The sequence below is a fragment of the Pieris brassicae genome, chromosome 13, assembly GCF_905147105.1.
Source record: "Pieris brassicae chromosome 13, ilPieBrab1.1, whole genome shotgun sequence".
Classification (NCBI taxonomy): Eukaryota; Metazoa; Arthropoda; class Insecta; order Lepidoptera; family Pieridae; genus Pieris; species Pieris brassicae.
The window spans coordinates 1995917-2019512 of NC_059677.1; the positions used below are offsets into that span (position 1 = coordinate 1995917).

A 23596-nucleotide genomic window follows, 5' to 3' on the forward strand; every position below is an offset into this window, starting at 1 on the left:
GAATGCAATAAGGATTTGAGTTTGAAATGCTGCCAGCGTTAAAGGTGAAACAGGGATCAAACTTTTTAATTTTTTTTAAATAATTCCGAAGCATAGAAACCTTCTCATAGTTTAACTGTTATAAGCAATTAGACTATCCTGTGAAAATAAAATTATATCACGAAATAAATATTTGACTTGTAAAGTTTTTACTTGTTTTAATCTTGTTAAAATGTTTAAAAATAATGCATAATCTACTAAGCGTATGCATATAAATTAATTGCTGTTCGTTTATCTCGCTAAAACTGGAGAATGGCTGGACCGATTTGGCTAATTATGTTTTTGAAGGTGCAAACGGTAGGAAGCATAGATAATAAATAAAGAAAATAATTAAAATAACAACTGAATTTTCCAATTCACTGTTCCTGGGAAGTCTTGTCTTAGAGAAATAATGAAATGTCTCTTGATTGTCATATTCTTCAGAAATTTGTGTTTCAAAATTGTAACGTAAGGTCTGATCTCTTGGGTCAGTTTTAAAAATTTCGACACACATATGTATATTCTGACAGCTATCATTTTTTGACATGTCAGAGATTACAAACCTTTTTGTCCGGGCACATTTTTCAATTTTAATACGAGTGAACATCTAAGTCTGTGCGTATATTTTATTTGTTAATGAATGTTATTAGTGAATTTTATTTAATGCAGTGCTTTAGGTTAAAAGTGGTTTTACGGCGTGTGATAATTAGGTACACACACACAAAAACGCACAAGTAAATATAACATAGTATTACTAAATCAGGAATTAGTAGGCAGTGGTGCCAGCAAAAGTAATAAACTAAAGTAATTAAAGTTAATTCGATACATTGTTCGTGATATTGAAATATTTGTTATTTTTGTATTAGGTCACTTGACTATAAATATTAAAGTTAGATAAAACATTAAAAAATAAGTAACTTTTTATTGGTCAAACGTGCCCCTTTTTCGGCGGAGAACTTTTTTTAATAGCAACACTTATGACATGTCAGAATTCTACGGAATGATAGATCAGAGTATACGCTGATACGAATTTCACCAGATTATCTAGTATTCTTACCTAAGTTGAGCCTCAGTGGCGTCCATAACCGTGACAAGCCAATCCCAGGTGGGCTTCAATTGTCTCTCCAAGTAACACTGAAGACGCAATGCATCAGTATAGGCGAACGGCAGCATACGCGTGAGCGGCAATGGGGCGCGCTCGTATTCCCATAGAAGATCCGCAATTTGTCGAATAACGATACCTGAAGGTGATATTATAATTATTTTATTTTTGCTCTCACACATCACACATCTTAAAATGAGGACTATTAGGTACTTATAAAAAGGATATACACTAGAGCTAGTCAAAAAATCTCGTTCAAAGCGTCAAACAGGTGCTAAAAGGCATAGATAATTCATACGTATAATTGTGATACATTTATCACAACTAACTAACTGCCTAAAACACAAAAGAATCTTATGATTTTCGGTCTTTATCTTAAAAAACAAAAGCTCTTAGTTCTCCAATACGTTATCGCCTTTTTTTAATTTTCACATGACTCCGGAGGCAGAAAATTAATTCCAAACGCTATCCATACTCTATTTAAATTCACTATTTAGCCGCTGTGATCCTATAAAAACATTTTTTCTTTCTTTATACATATGTGACCCACCCTAAAGTACACTGAGTGAGAACTCAAGAAGACAGCCCCATGCAAATTCCTGTCCATCAATATTGTTTAGTAAGACTGTTTAAACTCTATGTACATAAACAGAGGTACGACGACAGAAGATTGACTTCTTCTTCTTCTTATTTTTCTTTTATTACAAAAATAATAAAAAAACACTCATAAATCTCAAATTTAAATAAATCTATTCATATGTCTGAAGAAAGTTACTTGATGGATTGGCAGCTTGGAAATGTTAACAGCTTTTTAATACAGGACAGGGAGAGCTGCGTCCGAGAAGCTAAGGAATGGGAGCGTCTAATCTCTCCTTTCCTAAAAAGGGACCTTGGGCTGTACCTGTATATCACAGACATATTTGACAGTTCCATAGCAAATTTTTTGAAGCTGCGATCTGTGCTTGTGTAATATCGGATAACCCATCACGAAACACCCTCATGCCACTGTCGAGCCTCAGATCGGCCTAGCTCTTTCGAAAGTCAGACAGTCAACAAATAACAGAAACAATGTTAACATTAACTTGTCTTTAATATTAAAAAAAAATTGTCAATCATTATATTATACAAAAAACGCGAGCGCGATTGCTCGAAGGCCTAAGACGAGAAGAGCACTACCAAAAGCCTTACCAAAAGCCCTGGCAAGAAAAGCGGCCGTGGTGGAAGTTGAATGCGGATCGTGAGCTCCTGCAGCTGCCACTCCGGCCGAGCGGCGCAAAGACGCCGGGTCTATGAAGACCAAAGAAGAGGCACCCGTCAGCCTTACCCCGCTCGTTCCGCTACTTCCGCCGCGCAGGGCTTCGCGAGACCTGTAAAATTAAAACACATCATTAGTAACATACAACTGCAATTAACAATATTTACTGAGATAATACATATCAAATATTTAAATACCCACAACTCAAAAACTACTAAACCGATTTTGATGAAACTTTTGTTTAGTACAAAGGGCAAATGGGCAGGAGGCTAACCGGATGTTAAGTGATACCACCGCCCATGGACACTCAATGCCAGAAGGCTGGCGAGTGCATTTCCGGCCTTTTAAGTGGTGAAACTGTTTTCAGGTGTACCCTCATCTTACGAAATTTAGGATTTATTTGAAGGCCAAATTCTAACGCACTTTGGAGGCAATTGAATCAAACAACTGGACTATCAATTAGCAAATAATTTTGATAGTAAAGAAGCTACAAATTCCATTACTTAGTGACGGCAAATTTTTTGCAAAGTTGTAAAGGGCTCTTACAAAAGTAAGCTCTTAGATTTTTTATAATCTAATTCCGTTAAATTGACGTAAGCAAGTTTATAAACATTTCAACAGTATAAATCAAAGCCATCAAAACAATACTCAAACAATAGCTATAGTAATAGCAAGAGCTGGTTTTGTTCATCCATGAATCGGTAATATTATTAAAAATATCCAAAATCACCGATACAACGACGAGACAAAAAATATTTATTTTAATTCCTCATATTACGACAATTATTAGGATTACCGTATTGCCCACTGCATAGAGTGCGGCGCTAGATTGGTCCTAGTTGGCGGTGCTGCCCGTCTCTCGAGGGTCTCTCCATCGTGAAGCTGAGGTTCCGACTCCCCCTCCTGCTCGTCCGTTTCCCCAGCCTCCGAGTCTTCGTCTTCCGGCTGAGTGGAATCTCCACTTTCCTCCTCTGGATATAATAACAGCGACGCTATTCCTGCGTCGTATAACGCTATATTTCAATTAAAACTAATCATGCATTTGCCGGATAATGCTGTTTTCGGACATTCGAATAGTTAACGTAATCGAATAGTAAGCGGCACTTCGTGGGCGTATTTGGAATCGGAAGTACAGTTTTATTCTTCATCTGCTTAGGTTTAGTTCCAAATACACAGAAAACAACTGTGTACAAACAAATTGAGTATTGTTGTACGAGCCAAGGCTGTACATTTTGGTCACTCAGGCTTTCTATGTGTTATAAGCGAGACGTACACACTCTCTTTAACAGTTACTTTGCAGTCATTCGTTACATCGCAATCAAAATTTCATAATTAAAATTTAAATTTAAAAAAAAAATATTCTGTTGTTGTAAACGAATGGTTAGTGTATAGAACTAAGATCCTCTATTATCTAAAGCTCTCCGAAGGCCCACTGAACCGTACAATTATATAACATTAACTATTCGAGTATACGTATTTGTGCGTACCACCATTACCAGACATTTTTTTTTTTACAAAACACATTTGGTACGGTTTTCAAATTAGTTTTTTTTTTTCTTATTTCTTCTCATTTTTAAAGTATAAAAAAAACTTAGTTCAGCTGTGGTCTCTGGCAGAATGACCAGAGCTGTGGAACAACTCTGCTCCTCAGCATAATGCTGAGCCAGGGCCAATTACAACCACAGCACACACGCACCTAAACCATTTTCTTAAAATATTTTTTTTTTTGTTATTGTTATTTTATGTGTTTCTGTGAGTGTGTTTTGTCTGTAATAAATGTTATGTCTATGTCTAAAACTTAGTTCTAGTTCTTTTAAACAATTTTTTTGTATGAATTCTGACATTGACAGCACTCAAAAAAAGATTGCAACGTGACGAATTAGAATGGAAATAGACCTTAGATTTTCAAATATCTTATCAAATAAATATAACAGACGTATATGTATATAGTACTAGCAATCCCTCCTATAACACGGTAGATGCGTCCACGTTAAAGCAAACGCGTACTCTTAGTATTCTCGCATTACGTGCTTGTATGAACCCGTATTACTGTATGTACAAATGATTCAATTATTTATTTTCTCGTTAAAGGGAATTTAACTCGAATATTAAGGGAAACCTATGTTAAGAACGAAATAAGTGTGTTCAAATCATTATAAATGTCACAGTACAGAATTATATCGCGTTATAAGAGTACCGTGTTATAAGAGGGTTTACAGTATATACATACCGGCATCCGAACCTTGCGTGGCGCCAGTCTGCACGCTGCGTTGGGCCGATTCTGCATTATCTTGATCATCTGAATCACTCTCAGTCTCCACCTCAGCGAGCATATCCAGTTCACTCTCACTCTCCCCACCCTCAGCTCTCTCTGTTCCATTTTCGACCACCACATGTTCAGCTCCCCTGAAAAAAGATATGTTTCGTTAGATCTACCAAATAACGTTTTACTCAGCACAGGAAGAGCAATAATAATTCATAATGACTATGATCTAAGCGAAGTCAGTTGTTCAGAACTGAAGCGTGATCTCAACAAAAGAACCACTGGTACCAATAGATAAACTATTTTTGAATTCAGGCTACGATCGACTGACTACGACCACTAATTTATATTAAATGCTACTATATTACTGTAACATGCGCCTAAATTTACAGCTTAGAACTCGCATTGCGCGTTGTTACGTCTACGTCTACGCTGGCAGAGCCTGTGTCCAAAAAACTGGAAGCGTTATAGATCGGGGTTTATCGACCAATGCTGGACAGAATGCAGAATAACAAAGAAGTACTTATGACGGTTAAGAAAAGGTCACAACAAACAATACGAGCTCCTTCATCTAATCATACAAAGCAAAGTGGTAGGTAGAAGACCTGGCCGCAGACGCACATCCTGGTTGAAAAGCTTTAGACAATGGTTGGGTCAAAGCACCAAGATACTGTTTAGAAGCACGCCACACAAAATTAAACTAGCCATGATGATCGGCAACCTTCGCTAGGAGACGGCACTATAAGATAGTAGTTTATATATATATATGATGTGACTAGCTCTAGATTTAATAAAAAATGTAGTCTTGGTTAATTCTAATGTGTCTAATCTCTCATAAACAGTATATTGGTTTCAGTAATTATGTATAAAAATGTTTTTTACGCTATGCTAAAAAGTGATTAAACAGTATTTAGTCCAGCAATATTTTGATACGATAATATATTATTAACACATTTAAATAATAGAAATAAATAATTTTAATTTTAAAGAATATACAATATGTTAAAGGTTAAAAAATGAACATTTTAATCTTAATAAAATGCTATTCAAAATTTTATATGATTAGTCATACAATATTCTTATATGTATGAAAAGTGTTGAGGAGACTGGGGCTACGTGTGCCAAATAACCACACTCGGCGTAGTAAGAGGACGATATTGCGTGCATCGAGCGCGTACGTTACGCGTCTCTTGCGCACCCTGAATATTATTACATTAAGTTGCACACTGGCTGAATTCACAAGAATCGCATTATTTATAATTAGCTATAAAGAGGTTTAGGTTTTATGCTCCCTTCTTTGTTTTTAGATTATTTTTAAATTTTCTATTGTATTAGTATTAAGTTATTGTAAAAATAAACAAACACATACATGACTTTCGCTTATATATTAAAGCCTTTACCTGTCACCCATAGGATCATCGTGCTGTGTATCCTGCTGCTGTGTTGCTGCCGTTGGTTCATCAGTTTCCGACGCATCATCGTCTCCTCCTAACGCTTCACCTGCCACGTCGTCCGCGTATTCCGTCGCTACGGGCGTAGACGAGCGCACGAGGGTCGAACTGCCGATAGACGTACCGCCTGTTGCTGTTGCACGATTGCTGTTGTTTGCTGATTCTCTGCAATCAATTATAAATTGCACTGTTAGTAAATAGTCTGTTTTCAACTGTTTTTAAGTTATTTTATAGATTAAATTGAATGAATGTCGAGGGAGAATGCAATGGATTACCGATAGGTTGTCTATAAAAAATCTTACCGCAATTACCAGTTAATTAATAAGTAATAACTTTTTTGATAAATTCTACATTTAATGCATTGACATAAAAAATGCTTAGAGACAACACTTTTTTACCGGATTGAAGCTATGTATTATTATAAACTTATAATTATTTTACATAATTTTAAATTTCTCCCGTAAAAAAGTGTTTCCTTTAAATCTGTAAAAGCTATGTTAACCAAAGACAATACTATAAAAATGCTCAGTCAGCCGCGATAATCATAAGTTACATGCATTTGATTTTTAAAAACTTTAATAGAAAATTAGTGTTATATTTCTTGTTTACGATAATTCATGGTTTCTAGATAAAACTATTTTTTTTAATATACACGATATCAATATTAGTCACATAGAAATGGCATTAAAATGACATTTCACTTCATTTCAATTTTCTTTTAGGGAAAAGTATTTTTTAAATGAGGTTTAAAGCTTTGTTTTTTTTTCATTTCTGTTTATAGACAACTATAAAGACAAAGTCAATCAACTGCATGTAAATGACCTTGGTAAAGAAATCTTGATTAATTCGGAGCAGTTTAAATTGATTGCATTACCTAATATAACACATGAGAATATTTATTAATGTTAATAGTAGTTTATTATGGATTTTTAGATATATATTATGAAAAAATATACCTAAATAACGTATACTTTTGAATTATTGGGTCTTGAATTTGCTGGGTTCCTGACGATGTTTTTTTTTCAAAGTACAAATCGCACATATGGATAGAGGAAACCATTTTTTTATATATAATAGGGGGCAATGTAGTACGGGTTGGGAGCTAAACTCTAGTGATACCGCAAGCCCATAGACACCAGAGGTTTCGCGGGTACGTTACCGGCCTTTTAAGAATTGTTACGGTTTTTTGACAAAATATTTACTTTTTATATGTGTTTGTAAATTATAAGAGCGATGTTGAGATGAGTGTGCCCTCAGACCCTGTGTTCAAATCACAGCTGTATAGCAACGGACGTTTCTATCTATGAGCGCAATTAGCACTCGGTCATACGGAAGGCAAGACTGATTTTGTAAAATAAATATAAATTACCTTCGCGACGACCGAGGATGTCCAGTCGACAGCGGCTCCACACCAAACAAATCTTCGCTGCCGTTGACCAAATCCACGTACGTAGTGGCCAACGGGAACGGGGCGGTGGGGCGGACGACCCCAAGTCGCACTGGAGCCAATAGGGCGTCGGCTGCTTCAACCAGCTCCTCGACGGCTAACGCCACCAGAGCGGCGAAGACGCGCCGGCAACGCACCAGAGACGAGGTGATCGAAACTGGCCTGAAATATTTACAGAACAATTATTTTATTTATAAACACTTCCTTACACTACAAAAATAATGAACATAATTAAATCAAAAGGAGGGCAAATGGCGGCCTTATCGCTTTCGAGCGATCCCTTCCAGGCAACCACTGTGAGTAAAGAAAAAATAAATAAAAATGTATTAAATTACATAAGATAGGCAAGAAGTGCAAAAATACATGTTATACACAGTTATTAAGACACAACATAACAGGAACATAAAAAAAAACTAAACTAAATTGATGATACATAAATCACGATAATTTAAGATCAGTCTCACGTCAGTTAGTAGTTAGTAAGAAAGCTAGGGATACGATGTGGACAGGTAATGTTTGTACAGAAGAAATTTAAAGGAAGATAGAGAAGGAGCCCAGCGAATAGGGACGGGAAGTGAATTCCATAGCCTAACTGCGGAGACCTTAAAGGAATCGCTAAGAAATTATTTATTCAATTGATACATTTATTTAATACAAGCTGTGTCCAGCGGTTTCACTCGCAGTACAAAGAGTTACACATTAGTCAATCAATGAAAGAGACACTTATAAAGGGTGTCTCATCGCCGATTTTAAACTTTACATATTAATTAAATAAAAAATTATATTTGTAATATTATAATGTTCTATGTACGGAATATAACAAGTCAATATCTTTCATCATGGAGAAACTCTTCAAAGTTCATTGACATAAGTAGCGAATTGATCTGTCAACTGATATGTCTCTTAATCTGACACTTCTGTCATTTTAGCCTTCAAAAGCTCAAAATTCGTCATAAACTCTTGCTTTGAGATCACAGCAACAATACAATCAGCGATGCCAACTCCTTCAGATTGCAAGACAAACAAAGACCAACTTAAAATCCTCTAAAGATACTCTACTACATCTGCAGTAAGATAGGAATTTCAAATATGCATCATAAATAGATTCAAGTATAAAAGAACTGTATGTCAATCTTGGAGTATTATAGTTTTTTAAAGTTACAGTTATAGTCATGCTTTTTGATATTTGTAATGTTTATATTTGCTTAAGTTTGTTGAGTTCTAATAATAAACTGCACAAAATCGTGCGTTTTAGAAAAACTAAATTATTAAAGTTTCCGTAAATATGGAATAATTTCACAAATAATAATAATAATCATTGGTTAACATAGCTTTTACACATTGAAAGTGCGTGCGTGGTCAATAGGGAATGCAATCCCGATCTCGCGGGATCTCGATCCCGTGTAATTTTTCGGGATCAATCCCGAAGCAAAATATGACGAGATCCCGTTCGAGATTGACGGGATTGGGCTGCAATGGTCAGCGATTCTACACACATCCGCTCGGGACGCTTCACACGACATTGCACATTACATAGGGTACATTGCAATGGACATTAGATGCCGGTTAGCAGATAGCACTCTTGAGACACTTTAGAAGATACTCTTTTTTTAGAAGTTACTTTCAAAATCACCAATTTTTATCTCCTTGAGCTATACCTACTTTTGTTTTGATTATGTTCATGTAATTAAAATTGTTAGTTGTCTAGTTCGTAATGTTAAAGGATAAAGGCTTTTGTTTTCTTTCAAATAATATTTTATTTTAATTAACCTCACTATCTCAAACATGCAGTTTTCATCGTATTCAGTCACGTGAATTATTTTTTAAAACTATACGAGATCCCGAAAATTTCGGGATCCCGCCGGATTGATATTTCTAATCCCGCGGGATCTCGAATTCACGATCTCGAGTCGGGATTGCATTGCCTAGTGGTCAAGGTGACGATGTAAAGCACGCGAAACGTCGAAAAAATTTAAATTTTAAGTTATGTAAGTTTATAATAATACAAATAGCTTTAAACCGGTTAAATTTTTCTTTCTTTCAATAATATTATTTTAACTAAATAATATATAAATGTATATAGTGTACCAATGGACTTTCTGAAGGAAAAACATCGTGAGGAAACCGGCTTGCCTTAGACCCAAAAAGTCGATGGCTTGCCTTAGACCCAAAAAGTCGATGGCTTGCCTTAGACCCAAAAAGGCGATGGCTTGCCTTAGACCCAAAAAGTCGATGGCTTGCCTTAGACCCAAAAAGGCGATGGCTTGCCTTAGACCCAAAAAGGCGATGGCTTGCCTTAGACCCAAAAAGGCGATGGCTTGCCTTAGACCCAAAAAGGCGATGGCTTGCCTTAGACCCAAAAAGGCGATGGCTTGCCTTAGACCCAAAAAGGCGATGGCTTGCCTTAGACCCAAAAAGGCGATGGCTTGCCTTAGACCCAAAAAGGCGATGGCTTGCCTTAGACCCAAAAAGGCGATGGCTTGCCTTAGACCCAAAAAGGCGATGGCTTGCCTTAGACCCAAAAAGGCGATGGCTTGCCTTAGACCCAAAAAGTCGATGGCTTGCGTCGGGCGCTGGCTGATCACATACTTGCCAATTAGATTGTAGCGCCATTTAAAATCATATTTTTATTGAATGATACTTGTAATTGTTTGTTACATTATGAAAATTTAAACCTTTATAACATATAAAATTTATTAAATTAAATATGTTTTTTTTTTATTTTACTTGTCTTTTTAAAACTATTATTCAATAATTTGAATTACTTAATCTAACTTCTATGAAATCGTTTTTTTTTTTCGAGACAATCTTCGCTAATGCATGAAGTCATAACTTACGCACCACCACTATTGTGCTCGAAGCTATTGTTTTGATTCTAACTACTAAGTTGTATAACATATAATGAAATATATTTTTACATCAGAGTGCGTACATATAACATATAGAATCTTATCATTATATCTGTAATCTGCATACTGGGGTTCCGCGGTATATCTAATTATCTAAGACCTACCCCTTTTTCTTCGAGGCCCCTGGAGCCATTTCCACGCTGAATATAACAAATATCCTCGCGACCGAACGCACGAACCGTCGCGTCACTTCACGAGCTCGTTCCGCACGTCCGGGTATCGTGTCGTTCTTCTGCTCTCTTATCAATGTGTGTAGGAGCGTATCCAACATCTGTAAAAAATAAACACCCTTAAATATTATTATCCTTAACACTAAGTTTGGTGGGGGTTGTATGGATATTCTGGGGGGGGGGGGGGGGTCGGGGCGATGTCCTCTTCTACAACCTTACGAATCGGGGCGGCGATTGAATTACGTTGGCGTTATTGTTAATATTATTTAATAGGTAAGTTTTAGGTATAAAGAGTCACTGGGGTTGGTCACGAAACGTACTATTGGATTGGATTGGTTTACTATTGGATAAAGAAACGTTACGGCGCGTTCGTGGGGGGTCGGGGGGGGGGAAGGTCTAGAATCTCTAAAAAAATTGCGTGAAGTAATACTTGAACGCTCCCTGACTGAAACTACTGGCTTTGGCTTTAATTGTTTAAAACATGAGTTTATAACTGAGATAACATCAGGGGTAGTGGGGGTTGCGACGCTGAATGAACAAAAGTCTAACTTGACTGAATAGTTTGTGACACATATGTTATTGGATATAATCGGTATCGAGAATGTTGTATTACAATTTTATTTATGACTGTGGGAATAACTAAAGGCGTCATATTGGCTTCTGTGGGCGAATTTTGTTTACGCTTCTACTTATTAACTAAAATATATGAATGTAACTTAACTAAACTAGGTTAGATAAGTCAGTGCCTTACAATGTAAGAATTGTAGATTTTAGTTAATTGTAATAAATATAAAAATCATAAGCAATGAAAGTATAACGCAATTTTAAATTACCTCATTTGTGCACTTGACTATCAGCGCATGGGTGAACTTGTCCAATAGCGTAGTGCCAGACTGCTGGTGAGAAGTCGACGCTTCTTCGCTTGTGCTCGAGCCGCACATCACGGCCGCTTCTACAGCAGCCCAATCACCTGAAAATTACATTTTAAAATTATATATACATTATATACACCGGTCGACGCCCCTCTATTTCGACGAACTTACTAAAGCGTCGATATCAATTGGCTTTGGTTGGTTCAGCTTGTCTTCCATACAATTGATCCCACCCTCAATAACGACAACAGTTGTGTAATAAAGTACTTTTTGAGTTGCTAAAATTAGTAAAAAGTGCGCAACTGTGTACGTTCTTTTGTCGCTTCATTATCCTACCCCACGATAAACTTAACTGTCGGTATCATGCATACGAACTTTCTAAGAAATTCATTGTTTCATTCACAAATTGGGATTGCTTGCATGTGTAGACTGCTGTTGACCATGACGAATAAGTAGGAGTCATGGATTATCTATACTTCTCTCCATTTAACGACAACCCTCTATAACGCCATAGAACAGTTCCAGTAACAACGCAACAGCAAATGGACAGTTCCTTTGATGTCCTTATATAGAGTTGACACTGTATATAACACACACATAGGTTCGAACCCTGTAATACTCACTCAAACGATGAAGGAAAACATCGTGAAGAAACCGGTCAAAGACACAAAAATCTAAATCAAAAGGTTGATCAATCGTCTATTACAAAAAATAAATGATCACGAAACAGAATCAAACACCTGGACAAAGACCCCAGGAGTTGAAATCCATTGTATTTTCTCTATACATATTATACAAGAATTTATCTAGCAAATTATGTGTTTTTTTAGTTTCTTTTGTTATTGTTGATTTAAGCACACAATAATATTACATTCGTTCAGGAATTTAATTTATAAATTAGTTAATTATAATTTTATACATAACTCTACTGTACGTGTGTGATCACGAAACTCCTCAAACAGCTGGACCGATTTTAATGTATATTTTTTGTATCCGTTTGGGTGGCGCTCTGAATGATTTGAATCGGAAAAAAAGGCCTTACTGTAAAACGTCGTTCGTTACGAGGGCCACCATTCTTTGGAGTACAGTTTTGTAATAAAATCGTTATCAACTTTAAAAAAACATCCACACTAGTCGTACCAGACATGAATAACTACACAGCACTCACCCAACAAATGTACCAGTGCCCTTCTAGCGAATCTCGGTGGCTCCAAGTCGTGGTCCGGCACGTCCAGCTCAGCATCAGAGCCTGGCTGTTTCCGTGGCGCACGGGCGCGACCACTTCCAGCACGGAACTGACGCTGTTCCACGGCTTGACGACCCACCGTTTGTACCAGGAACAGAAGGATCGATTCGCCTCTAAACAATAAATACACAAATATAAGCAGAACAGTACAGTACATAAAACTATATATAACTATATCTTGTGCAAAAAAATTGCAAGCGACTCAAGTGAATCAAATTCAAGTTTGAGCATATATTTTAAATTTTATTTATATTATAGATTCTAGAAATATTTCCCTTCCTTATTCCTGCCTATCGTAAAAACTATTAAGACATGGATATACAAGACAACAATAACACTATTATAAATACTTTTGATAATTTTTCGTCTGCCTTATTAATTGTGAGTCAATTAACCTTTGGCAGAACTTTTACATGTCTGTTTATAAATATTATTTTATTTAATTTTTGATGTTTTTTGTTAATTAATTATGCACTTCATGTACCCTGTACCCTCTGTAGGTGTTTTTTTTTTATTGTCTCATATTAGGGTTGCCTGAAAGAAATCGCTTGCTAGCGACAAGGCCCGCCGTTGCCGTATAATTTTGATGTATTATGTTATTTGTTATGTATGTTGTTTGCTTGACTAGTACTTATAACCAAAATAAACACATACAAACATAGCACTACTCGAACTAATCATGTAGTATAAAAAAGAGATGCACTTAGGCCGTAAAGCGAGACAACAATAAGGCTGAAAGAAATATTCCAGTATTTTCGATTGCAAAGCGATCGTTCCGGCTATAAGGGATAATAAACATTCATCGTACAAAAAATGTATGATAAAATATTGCCGAGTATTGCAAAGTCTAGCCGTAAATGATGACTGATGCTACCAGCCACACCCTACCAGCTATACATTTTCAAGTAAAACCCGTATAGGAGCCCTTTTAAAATTATGAAAATAGTGACAAAAACGCCATATTTCCAAATAATAAGTATGGTGGAAAATACATAGAAATGTAGTAGTTTACCTAGAGTTAAAGTGTGTAGCCAATTGTGTCTCCCTGGCGAGCCTGGCCAGTAGATCGCAACGCGCGGTCCAACTACCGCCCACCAACGCCTTGCAGCGACACTTCTCCCAACAATCGCAGTACGCAGTCGGAGACGTACGTTTCAGTTTACAATCATGGCCCTTGTGGCACACCTAAAAAAACATTTTATATATATTGTTAAAAGTGTTTATTACAGTTTTCAATTAGAAACCACAGCATGCTGTAAGGTATACGATAAAAAGACGGTGCCATTTCTAAATTAAAACAAAGCCATTACCTTAGCACATTCAGTACAGCAACACAGTGACCCGGTGAGACCACATGTTTTGCATTCGAAAATGTCCTGAAAAAAACATATCATTATAAGGGAGCGTTCAAGTAATACGTCACGCAATTTTTGGAGATTCTTGACATCCCCCCCCCCCCCCCCATGAAACGCGCCGTAACGTTTCTGTATCCAATAGTAACCCCATTGACTCTTTAAACCTAAAACTTACCATTATGTGGTGTAAAGTACTGGATAGTGGAAAGTAATATTAACAATAACGCATGATTCAATCCCCTCCCCCGAATCGTAAAGTTTAACAAGAAGGAACCAACCCCCCCCCCCCCAGATTAGTTACGTAATACTTGAACGCTCCCGAAGATTAAAACAATAATAAGTAAGGCCTTTGATCAGGCTTGGTAGTCGAGTCAGTTAATACATAATATTTAATGTTAGAAAATAATATAAACATTTTAACAGAATACAGTTACGTTAAAGTGGTAATCATAAAAATATCTATTTTTTTTCATTTACTTACAATTACTCCAACAGTTAAAAGCGTCAGTCTGTCTCATAGTTAAATAAGTTAGTTACGGTTATTAAGTTACACAACTAATGCGATACTTGTGTAACTCATTAGACAGACTTATATTAAAGTATTAGACACTCGCAAGCCTTTGTTAAGGTGACCTGGCGACACACATTCGATCTGACACTAGGGACTACAAGGATTACTAATAATTGAAAATCTTTAACAAGACAGGCAAGCTGTACCTTTCGTGTTTCGAGGTTGTTGTATCCAACCATCCTTTACATAAAACATTTTGCATTCTAATTGAGATATTGTATAAATAATTACGCAACATGAGATTATTCCTGTATATACCTGATTAATGTGATCCTGTCCGGTCCACGTGAAGCTGCATGTATCATTGCAGCAGAGCACCAACAACGGCGAATGATCTGGATGGGCGTTGGGGGGGAAAATGGCTGCCGACCGTTGAGCTTCGTCAGCGTCACACGCACGTATTGCGTCCAATATGGCTAAGGCCGCTCGGTACGCTCGTTCCGCTACTGCAGCCATTAGAGGTGTTTGACCCATGCCATCCCTGTTGTAATGAGTGTTAAATTTAGAAATAATTCCTTATGCACTGTGTAAATTATTAAAAAGTGACCTAAATTATATATTTTCAAATTTAATTAACTTATTACTAGAATCATTACACGAAAGTATTTTTTTATTGGTTTCTGTTTTATAGTATTGTTACGAAGACGGGTCGACTACAATGTTTCTAGGTTTTTCCACTACTTAGAGAACTTTTCAGCAGGCTGTAATATGATTTCTGACCGTTTCAGGAGAGGGTCAATCACATATCAGAAAATTGTAATTTCCATAATGTTACCCTAGTTTTCAGGAAGCTGAAACCTTTTTTCAGTCAGTTTCAGAACATGCGTTGTCTATTGGTGCAGTTTTCAGGAGACCCGTTTTCAGGCGTTTTCAGGCCTAGGCCCTTTGATGAAGGAATATTGTAGACCGAACTTTCTAGGTGTGAGACAAGGACGAAATGATACGAGAGAGAGAGAGAGAGAGAAGATCAGAACTTTCTCGAAACTAGACTGAGCACTCTAGAACGCCGTACGACAAGGACGGAGCAACGTGCGAAAGAGACAAAGAGTGCGGACATTCTAGAATTGTGCAATCGCTACTCAGTAGCAAGCCCGCCTAGAGAGTTCTCGAATATTGTTTAGAATTATTCCCAGGGATATATAAGCGAGCAGAAACGCGACTAGTCACCTTTAGTTTTGAATGCGATAACAAGAGCGAAACACCGAAGCGATAAAGTGCGAATAAAGTGAATACAAGTGATAAAGTACTGTGTGAAGTGTGCATAAGTGGAGTAATAAGTGATTGTTTTTGTGTGCTACAAGTGCATTTCTGCAAGTAATTTGTGCTCATAAATTCCTCATTGATTTTTCAAGAAATAAACCCTTGAATAAATCCACGGCATTTTCTATCCGATCCCCTAGCTCGTAACAGTATTTTGACACTTGGCACGGGCGCCACGTGCCTTAAAAACAATAGGGATTGACGAAAAAAGAAAAAATATACCAAATTTTCATTGGTAACTGTCAAATATTTATTGATCATCTCGTCCATACGGTAAGCTTTACCTCAAATTGAAGAACGAAATTGACAATACAGTATCTGATAAAACCACATCGAACTGACTCATATTTGGTCGTAAAAACCGATAATAGTAACAACCGATGACGTTGTTAAGTACCTAATACATAGAATTCAGCTGGGACCTTTGATTTTGGTCAATATAACCGGTATGTTGTTAAATGTCGTCTTAAACGGTTTAGACTGAATTAGCAGAATGGCATAATTTAGACTTTAATATTGACATTAAACTATTATTTAACTCAAACTCATAATAACTTGATTCATATTTACCAAGTACACTAATGAACATCGGAAAATAAGTTAAATTTACATTTACTACCAGTTCGCACGTCAAGGGCGTAAAGCGGGCAAGAAGAACTGGTAAGAAACTCTCCGCCACTCTTTTAATCGTCAAGTTTTGAGTCAAACAAATTGCTTGAACTGGAGCAAATCAATTCCAATGGCTAGGATCATTTAAGTATTCGTCAAATTTATAAAAAGCTTTATTGATTAATTTACGTACGTAGAGGTACGAACTTCCACAGGTTACATAGTATGATATAAATTAAAATAATAGGCATATATTTATAGTGGAGTCTCTCGTTCAGTTCATTAGCAATTTTTATAGTTAAGTAATTACACAAAAGGTGTTTAATTGAACGACTTTAATATTATTATTGAAATCAAAGTACGGTCAGCAAATAACTAAAATAAAAATGTTATATCTGAATTGCAGAATTACCAGATAGCTTTGTATAATATGAAAATATACCACTTTTGAGAAAAATACTACAATAGGTAGACCGTACTATAAAAAATTTAGTATGATAAAGTTAATAAAAATACGAAACTCATAACTATATAATATGATATCTGTAATCAAGGAGGCATAATAGAAAGGAGTAAATCCCAAGTTCTAAAGTCTGAAGCCCATCTAGAACTAATGGATTTTATCAATAGATCACTCATACGCAAGTCTGAAATTAAAAAATCGGAGACGAAACACAATAATCAACAAGACCTAGACCAACCAAGTGTTGTTTACGAAAATATATTATCTGTACCCCTATTGTGTCAAAGAATCAAACAAACACAAATACTTGAATACAAAGTCAAACAATTAATTAATTTAAATTAGCTAAATAAATGTAACACCCTATATACTCACTTGGCAGTTAGAAGTTGCAACAGATAAGGTTGCAAGGCGGTACTCTCGCAGAGGGCCCTCAAGGCGGAAAGCGCGTTGCCACGCCTCTCAACTGGATCCGCGCTCACAGTTCCGTTGCCGCTATTCGACATTTTGCTACAAATCATTATTCATATTAATGTGAAATTAATCTATAACACGTAACAAACTTAAATCTAGTCTGTCAAACCACTACATGTATTAGTTTGACATATTTGACAGCGCTCAAGACGAGACTGTGACTCGATATACGAATTAGAATGCATTCGTGTAAATTGGATTTTCATTTTGGATCTTAATAAATGTCCAACTATGACATTAAAAATAGTATTGTCTTTTGTTAACATAGCTTTTACACATTTAAAGAAAACGCTTTTTTAATAGAAATAAATACAGATAATACAACTTTCTCTACAGCTGTGATACATTTGACATTCAACACCTTTTGTCTTCACGCTGTAAAGCACGCGAAACGTCGGGAGAAATTTAAAATCATTATAAGTTTATAATAATACATAGCTTCAATCCGGTAAAAAAGTGTTTTCTTAAGACATTAAAAATGTTAGTTAAATAAACACAGTATCAGTTTATTATTCATGTTAACAATAGGCTATTTGACAAAAAGAAATGGTCTCGAGAGTTCTCTGGGGGCTTAGTCTAAATGCCTTAACAGTAGTGCATGTAGAAAGTCAAAAACTAAATTTGTATCAAATTGTCGACACGAACTGTCATTTTCATACAAATACAGTTTTCCACTTTTTACATACACTACTGTTAAGGCTTTTGACTGAGCTCCTTGTATGAAAAATGACTTTGAACAGTGTTACAGAGTAAAAACATAGGTCATTTAAATCATTGATTTTATACGTCAGTCACGTGACACGGTCACAGATTAGTCGAATCGACAATGACATAACATGTCAGTCAATAATATGACTTCGTGTTTGTCATCAAAATTCTACCGGAAAGTTTAGTTTCGTGGGACACTATGTTTGATCAAAATATTATTACATATGAAATTGGCGTTTTGCCGTTCTGGCCACTTTGACCTCAAATATCTCCAGATTAGGAATTCCATTTTTTTTTTCAGCTATAACTCGTGCATTTGTTTATCGAAAACCATGATGCATTTCATTTTCCCGTTTTAATTTTATTCCTTTGCGTCACTCTTGAAAATGGTGAACATGGAATATAGCGTCACTTACGAGCACGAGTTCTACCGCAGCATCAGTGTTACCGAAATGTGTCGAAGGATATATGATATGTATGGTGGCGGCGCAAAAGAAAACACTGCGTTTTTGCTTCCAACGTTTTCGTTCTGGAAATTTCGACCTATTGTTGGCACGCCATTTTGTTTATAGAGAACAGAAAAGAATTAATACCAATTTTTAAACCTTGTCAAATAGCCTATGTAAAAGCTCATACAATCGTTGTTATAAGTAATTATGTACCAATATTTATTTAGTTATAATTTTAAAAAAAGGTTATTTAAATCCCGAATATAATATGCTTACTTATTGGAGATTCCCATCAAGCTGTCTTCATCACCCGACGCTTCAAAGGTCTCCGGAGGCCAGGACAAAGCGGGCACAGCTTCTTCATTGTTAGTTGCGCTCGATGGGTTAGGAATTGTAGGCACTGATGGATTATCTACTGTAAACATACTCAATTACTTTCTGCTAAATATTTCTATATATTTATAAGGTTAAAAAAAATTAGACATAGACACAACATTTATTACTAACAAAACACACACACAAAAACACATAAAATAACAATAATAATAAAAAAAAGAACAATAATAGAGAGAACATTTTTTTTAAAGAAAAGGGTATAAATGAGTAATGCGTGTGTGCTGTGGTTGTAATTGGCCCTGGCTCAGCAATATGCTGAGGAGCAGAGTTATTCCACAGCGCAGGTCAGTCTGTCAGAGACCACAGCAGTTAGTTTGCGCCTCAGTCGAAAAAAACAAATGAGAATATAATACTCAGTAGAAACAAATAATAATAATAGTAAAAGTTATCAGTGTAAGCAAGCAATGAAGAATTTTTTTTTAAATGAAATTATATTAAAAAATGAACAAGAATAATTGTTAAGAAATAGATTAATAAATATTTTTGGGCGGATTAAAAACTATATTACGTTAGATTTTTATTGAGGAAGTAGATGTTTTTTTATAAATGCGACGAAAATAAGATTTTAGTTGAAGATTTTTTCAGAGGAGGAATATTATTCCAACATTTTCCTCCAGACAGACCGAACATTAGATAATAATAATAATTTAATAATGAATATATATATATATATATACTCCAAAGAAAATAATGGCATACCTATATCCGGCTCCTTGTTCGACGTAGGCGAACACATATGTACGCACGCGTGTAAAATATTTCTATTACCATCACAACGCTCTTGAAGAATTGATAATATTTGTTGCTCTGAAATAATACAACAAAATTAAAATCAGTATTTGGACAGTGTTCGCAAGGCACGAATTGTTCTCTCAGTTACCGTACGCGTATACGTACACGTACGTGTACGTTCAACTTTGTTCTTGGTTTGTGAGACAAATATTGTAAGTACATTGTTGTCCTTATTGACATAGCAAGAATTAACAACATATAACGTCTCAAACAGACACAGATATAACTTTATAAATAAATAACTAGGAAAATATTAGAAGTCACAAAACTATATTAAACCTGGATAATTTTTATAACTTACTGTTATTATCAGTTTCGAGTTGATGCAACAACTGCCGAAGTCCATCAAGATCACAGCGCAGCACTCGCGGCATCATCAGTTGAGGCTCAGGGACTATTATTATTAGTGCAACCTTTGAACAAAGGAATAACATAAAAATATTTAAAAGAAAGGTTTTATTTAATTTTAAATACATATCTATAAATTAATTAATTGATAATGTGCCTCAAGATTTCCTTTGCTATGTATCTTTATTATTTATTAACTCACCTGGATTATGAATGATTTAAAAATAATCAAAACTATCAACATGCAAGACGGCTTTATTAAAAAAATTATAAAATTTGCCCAATTTAATGCAATCAATCATCAGATTTCTTTTTTATCCCTTACTAGGGTTGCCTGGAAGAGATCGCTTGTTAGCTATAAGGCCGCCCATTGCATCACTTATATGTTAATTGTTTTTCTATACATGTAAGGCAGTGTAAATAAATAAATGAATCGTTTAAATATTTTGATTTGAAGCCAAGAACAATAAAAAAATACCTGGGACTTAAGCGGCGCGTGAGAGGAATGAGCTGCGCCGTGTGGATGCAGAGGCAACGCGTGCGCAGTGATCGCTCGAGCGGGCGCAAGGTTCAATGGCGGCGGTTCACGAACCATTCCCACGCAGTCACGCGCTATGGGGTAAAGGGCGTTGTTGCCATCTAGCATCATCACTACTGGTTCGCTACCCTGAAAGAAAAATCTTGTGAGTCATGGTCGCATAGGATGCTTCGGATAAATTGTAAATCTCGTTTTGAGCGCTGTCATTAAAAACCAAACATTATATACAGAAAACATCTCGTAATTCCAATTACATTAATTTCAACATTCGCATAACTATGTGTTCATTTCCGTTTTTGAATTATTTATGAGTTAATAGTTTATAATTTTTTAATAAAATTAATTTTAAAACAATCGGCTTAGCCATTTTACAAAAAATGTGTGCGTATACTAGTGTACACACGTAAGTGAAACTTCTTTATGACCTTATTTGGTTAAAAATGATTAATGGTTGATAACCAAACGTTGCATATAGTAGATAATTTTTAGGTTTGGCAGAAATTGGTTAAATAAAGTTAAATGAGATAAAGTTTAACAAAAGGCTTTTATTATCATGCAATTATTACATTTTACCTTATCACTACTAAGATTCTTACAGAATTTAATTAATTGTAATTGAATTATTACTATGATTTACCATTATTATATATTTTTGTTATTAATGGCTTCGAATCTCTTTAAATTAACCGTGGTAGGAACAAGAAAAAGATGTCGCGTAACAGAACAATGTGACGGTATTTTTTTTTCCAACGCCGATAAAGAAGTTTTACTACAAAGAGTTACAAATCACATTTTCAAAAAAAAAATGATTTAAATTCAACTAAATATCTGTTAGACTAAAAAATATGCATATAAAAATTATAGCCTATCAAACGATTATTTTATGAAGACTTACTTCCGCCGCGGTAGTGAGCTGTATAGAATGTCCATTTGAGTGTCCCAATAGAGCTGTGTGGTCCGTCGGGAATACACTGTCTGTGAGGGCTCGCGTAGTTCCCACAGCATAAACCGCGTACGCTAACGCACCGCCAGGTCTACGTACAACGGCGTGTACGCCACGATTGTCCACCTGTTTCAAATACAATCATTAGTAAAGACATTCGAAATTTAAAAGTACACAGATTTTTTATAGTAAAAGATTTTTCTTTTCTTTTTGAAAAACTGGCTTACGTGAAATATAAGAAAATTCTTAGAGACAAGGCAAGTTATGTGTGTGACGTGATTTCAAATATAAAATAATTAATTAAATATCAAAATCTCAGGTAATCATTTAGAGCCGAATTCGCAGAGAACTTAGTTAAGCAACTTTTTTCATTATATTATATATATAGTCGACGCATTAACTGAGGCTTCGGGTCATAAATAATATTTATCTGTCGTGTGAGGACGTGTATAGGCGTAAGTATTGTATGAGCGTTGATCCACAAATGTCTCAATTTATGATTTTTTCAAAACCACGTTAGAAAATAAATTCTCCATTGTGCGTATCACGTAACAAAGCGTATTTAATGTAATGAATGTCATAACAAAAAAAAACTTATATTTATAGAAAAACAACAACCCTAACTCATAACGACCAATCAGGAGTCACGAGTGCGTGCGCAGGTGCTAAGTATAGATTGAGGTAGAATTACGTACACATTTCTACCGTCAGTGTCATTTATTGCACGACGACTCAGTTTAAAATGCATAGACTATAGAGTTTATATTTGACTACGAATTTACATTTACGAGAAATTTAGAAAGAATATTTTTCACCTATTTTTTTAAAGTAAAGGACAAATGAGCATACTCTAGATCAAATTCTTAATAAATGTAATGTGTAAGAATGTATGCAATAATAACTCACCGCAATAGTAATAACTTGCAATTCGGGAGGTAACGAGATCTTTCTTGGCAAACGCTGAAGACAATCCGGGCCACGTGGACCGGCAGCCCCTCCGGTTCCCCACTTCACAGCGACCAAGTCATCTTTCCTTACTAAACGACAGTCCTGCAGCAGCGTCGTCCAATCATCGGGCGTTGGAACAATTTCCTTTCCATCTTTGCCAACTGACGGGAATCTGACAGCCGCGTATGCGCCGTCGACCTTTAAAACCCGTCCGAGTGGAACGCTTTTCACATCTTCGAGGAACACCACTTCTTTGAGGGGCCATTCCTCTTCGTCGCGTTTGGTCCCATCGTTGGATGAACCTTCCTCGCCGCGGACCGTGACGCGCTTTGCCCGCTCTGAATTTATAAAAAAGGTTTATATAATTTGTGAAATATCTTATGAAGACCAGGAAAACGTAACGTGTCGTTACTATTTCGTTTTGAAACTAAGATTTTTGTGTTTTTTTTTTGTATATTTGTCGATCAACACAGTCAATGTACAGGAATGCTCTACTAAAAATTATCACATTCGTCTAGGGTCATTATCACAGCGTAGGGACAATTAGTTGCGTTTTACTGAGCTGATTTATGTAATTTTCTTATATGCAAAATAAATACGTACATCCGCTAATAGTTATTAGATAACTTCTATCGATAGTAATGTGTGTATCAGAAACTTTCAGAGATTATGAATGGGGAATTTGTGCATTTACGTAATACAAGTAAGAAATATAATAAAGCATAATTTCAAACAAAATGTACTCACTGTGGGATGTACTAGTATCACTGCAGGTCGATGAAGCAGGACTGGGCGGTGGAGGCATGTCCAAGCGATCTGCCATGTCTTTGTTGCTGTCCTTAGCAGTGTCTTTGTTTGAGCTGCTCGATGATGACGCCTTCACAGACGATACCGTTAATGGTGATTGATTCTGAAATGAGAAATTTGTATTTGCCAATAATTAAGTATTACTATAGTATTGTCTTTTATACGCTATGGCGTATAGTATTGTCATTTATCTTTTGTTAAC

General features: G+C 35.9%; 1 protein-coding gene across 10 annotated transcripts in view; it reads right to left on the reverse strand.

Moving 5' to 3' along the window:
• LOC123717834 (E3 ubiquitin-protein ligase hyd) overlaps positions 1-23596 on the reverse strand; it is a 62713-nt gene that overhangs the window by 21725 nt on the left and 17392 nt on the right. For 5 of the 10 annotated variants that reach the window (XM_045674070.1, XM_045674066.1, XM_045674064.1 and 2 more), the window contains exons 11-30: positions 23335-23497; positions 22546-22925; positions 21592-21765; positions 20637-20825; positions 20112-20223; positions 19718-19825; positions 18899-19037; positions 17367-17501; positions 14918-15140; positions 14044-14109; positions 13746-13918; positions 12656-12846; positions 11449-11585; positions 10550-10716; positions 7459-7698; positions 6039-6254; positions 4606-4781; positions 3172-3388; positions 2309-2487; positions 1076-1259 (exon numbers count right to left, since the gene is read on the reverse strand). In XM_045674070.1, coding sequence (XP_045530026.1) covers positions 1076-1259; positions 2309-2487; positions 3172-3388; positions 4606-4781; positions 6039-6254; positions 7459-7698; positions 10550-10716; positions 11449-11585; positions 12656-12846; positions 13746-13918; positions 14044-14109; positions 14918-15140; positions 17367-17501; positions 18899-19037; positions 19718-19825; positions 20112-20223; positions 20637-20825; positions 21592-21765; positions 22546-22925; positions 23335-23497 — 3569 coding nt within the window. The remainder of the gene's footprint in view (positions 1-1075; positions 1260-2308; positions 2488-3171; positions 3389-4605; positions 4782-6038; positions 6255-7458; positions 7699-10549; positions 10717-11448; positions 11586-12655; positions 12847-13745; positions 13919-14043; positions 14110-14917; positions 15141-17366; positions 17502-18898; positions 19038-19717; positions 19826-20111; positions 20224-20636; positions 20826-21591; positions 21766-22545; positions 22926-23334; positions 23498-23596) is intronic. The other 5 variants (XM_045674071.1, XM_045674068.1, XM_045674062.1 and 2 more) reach the window with 4 other exon arrangements.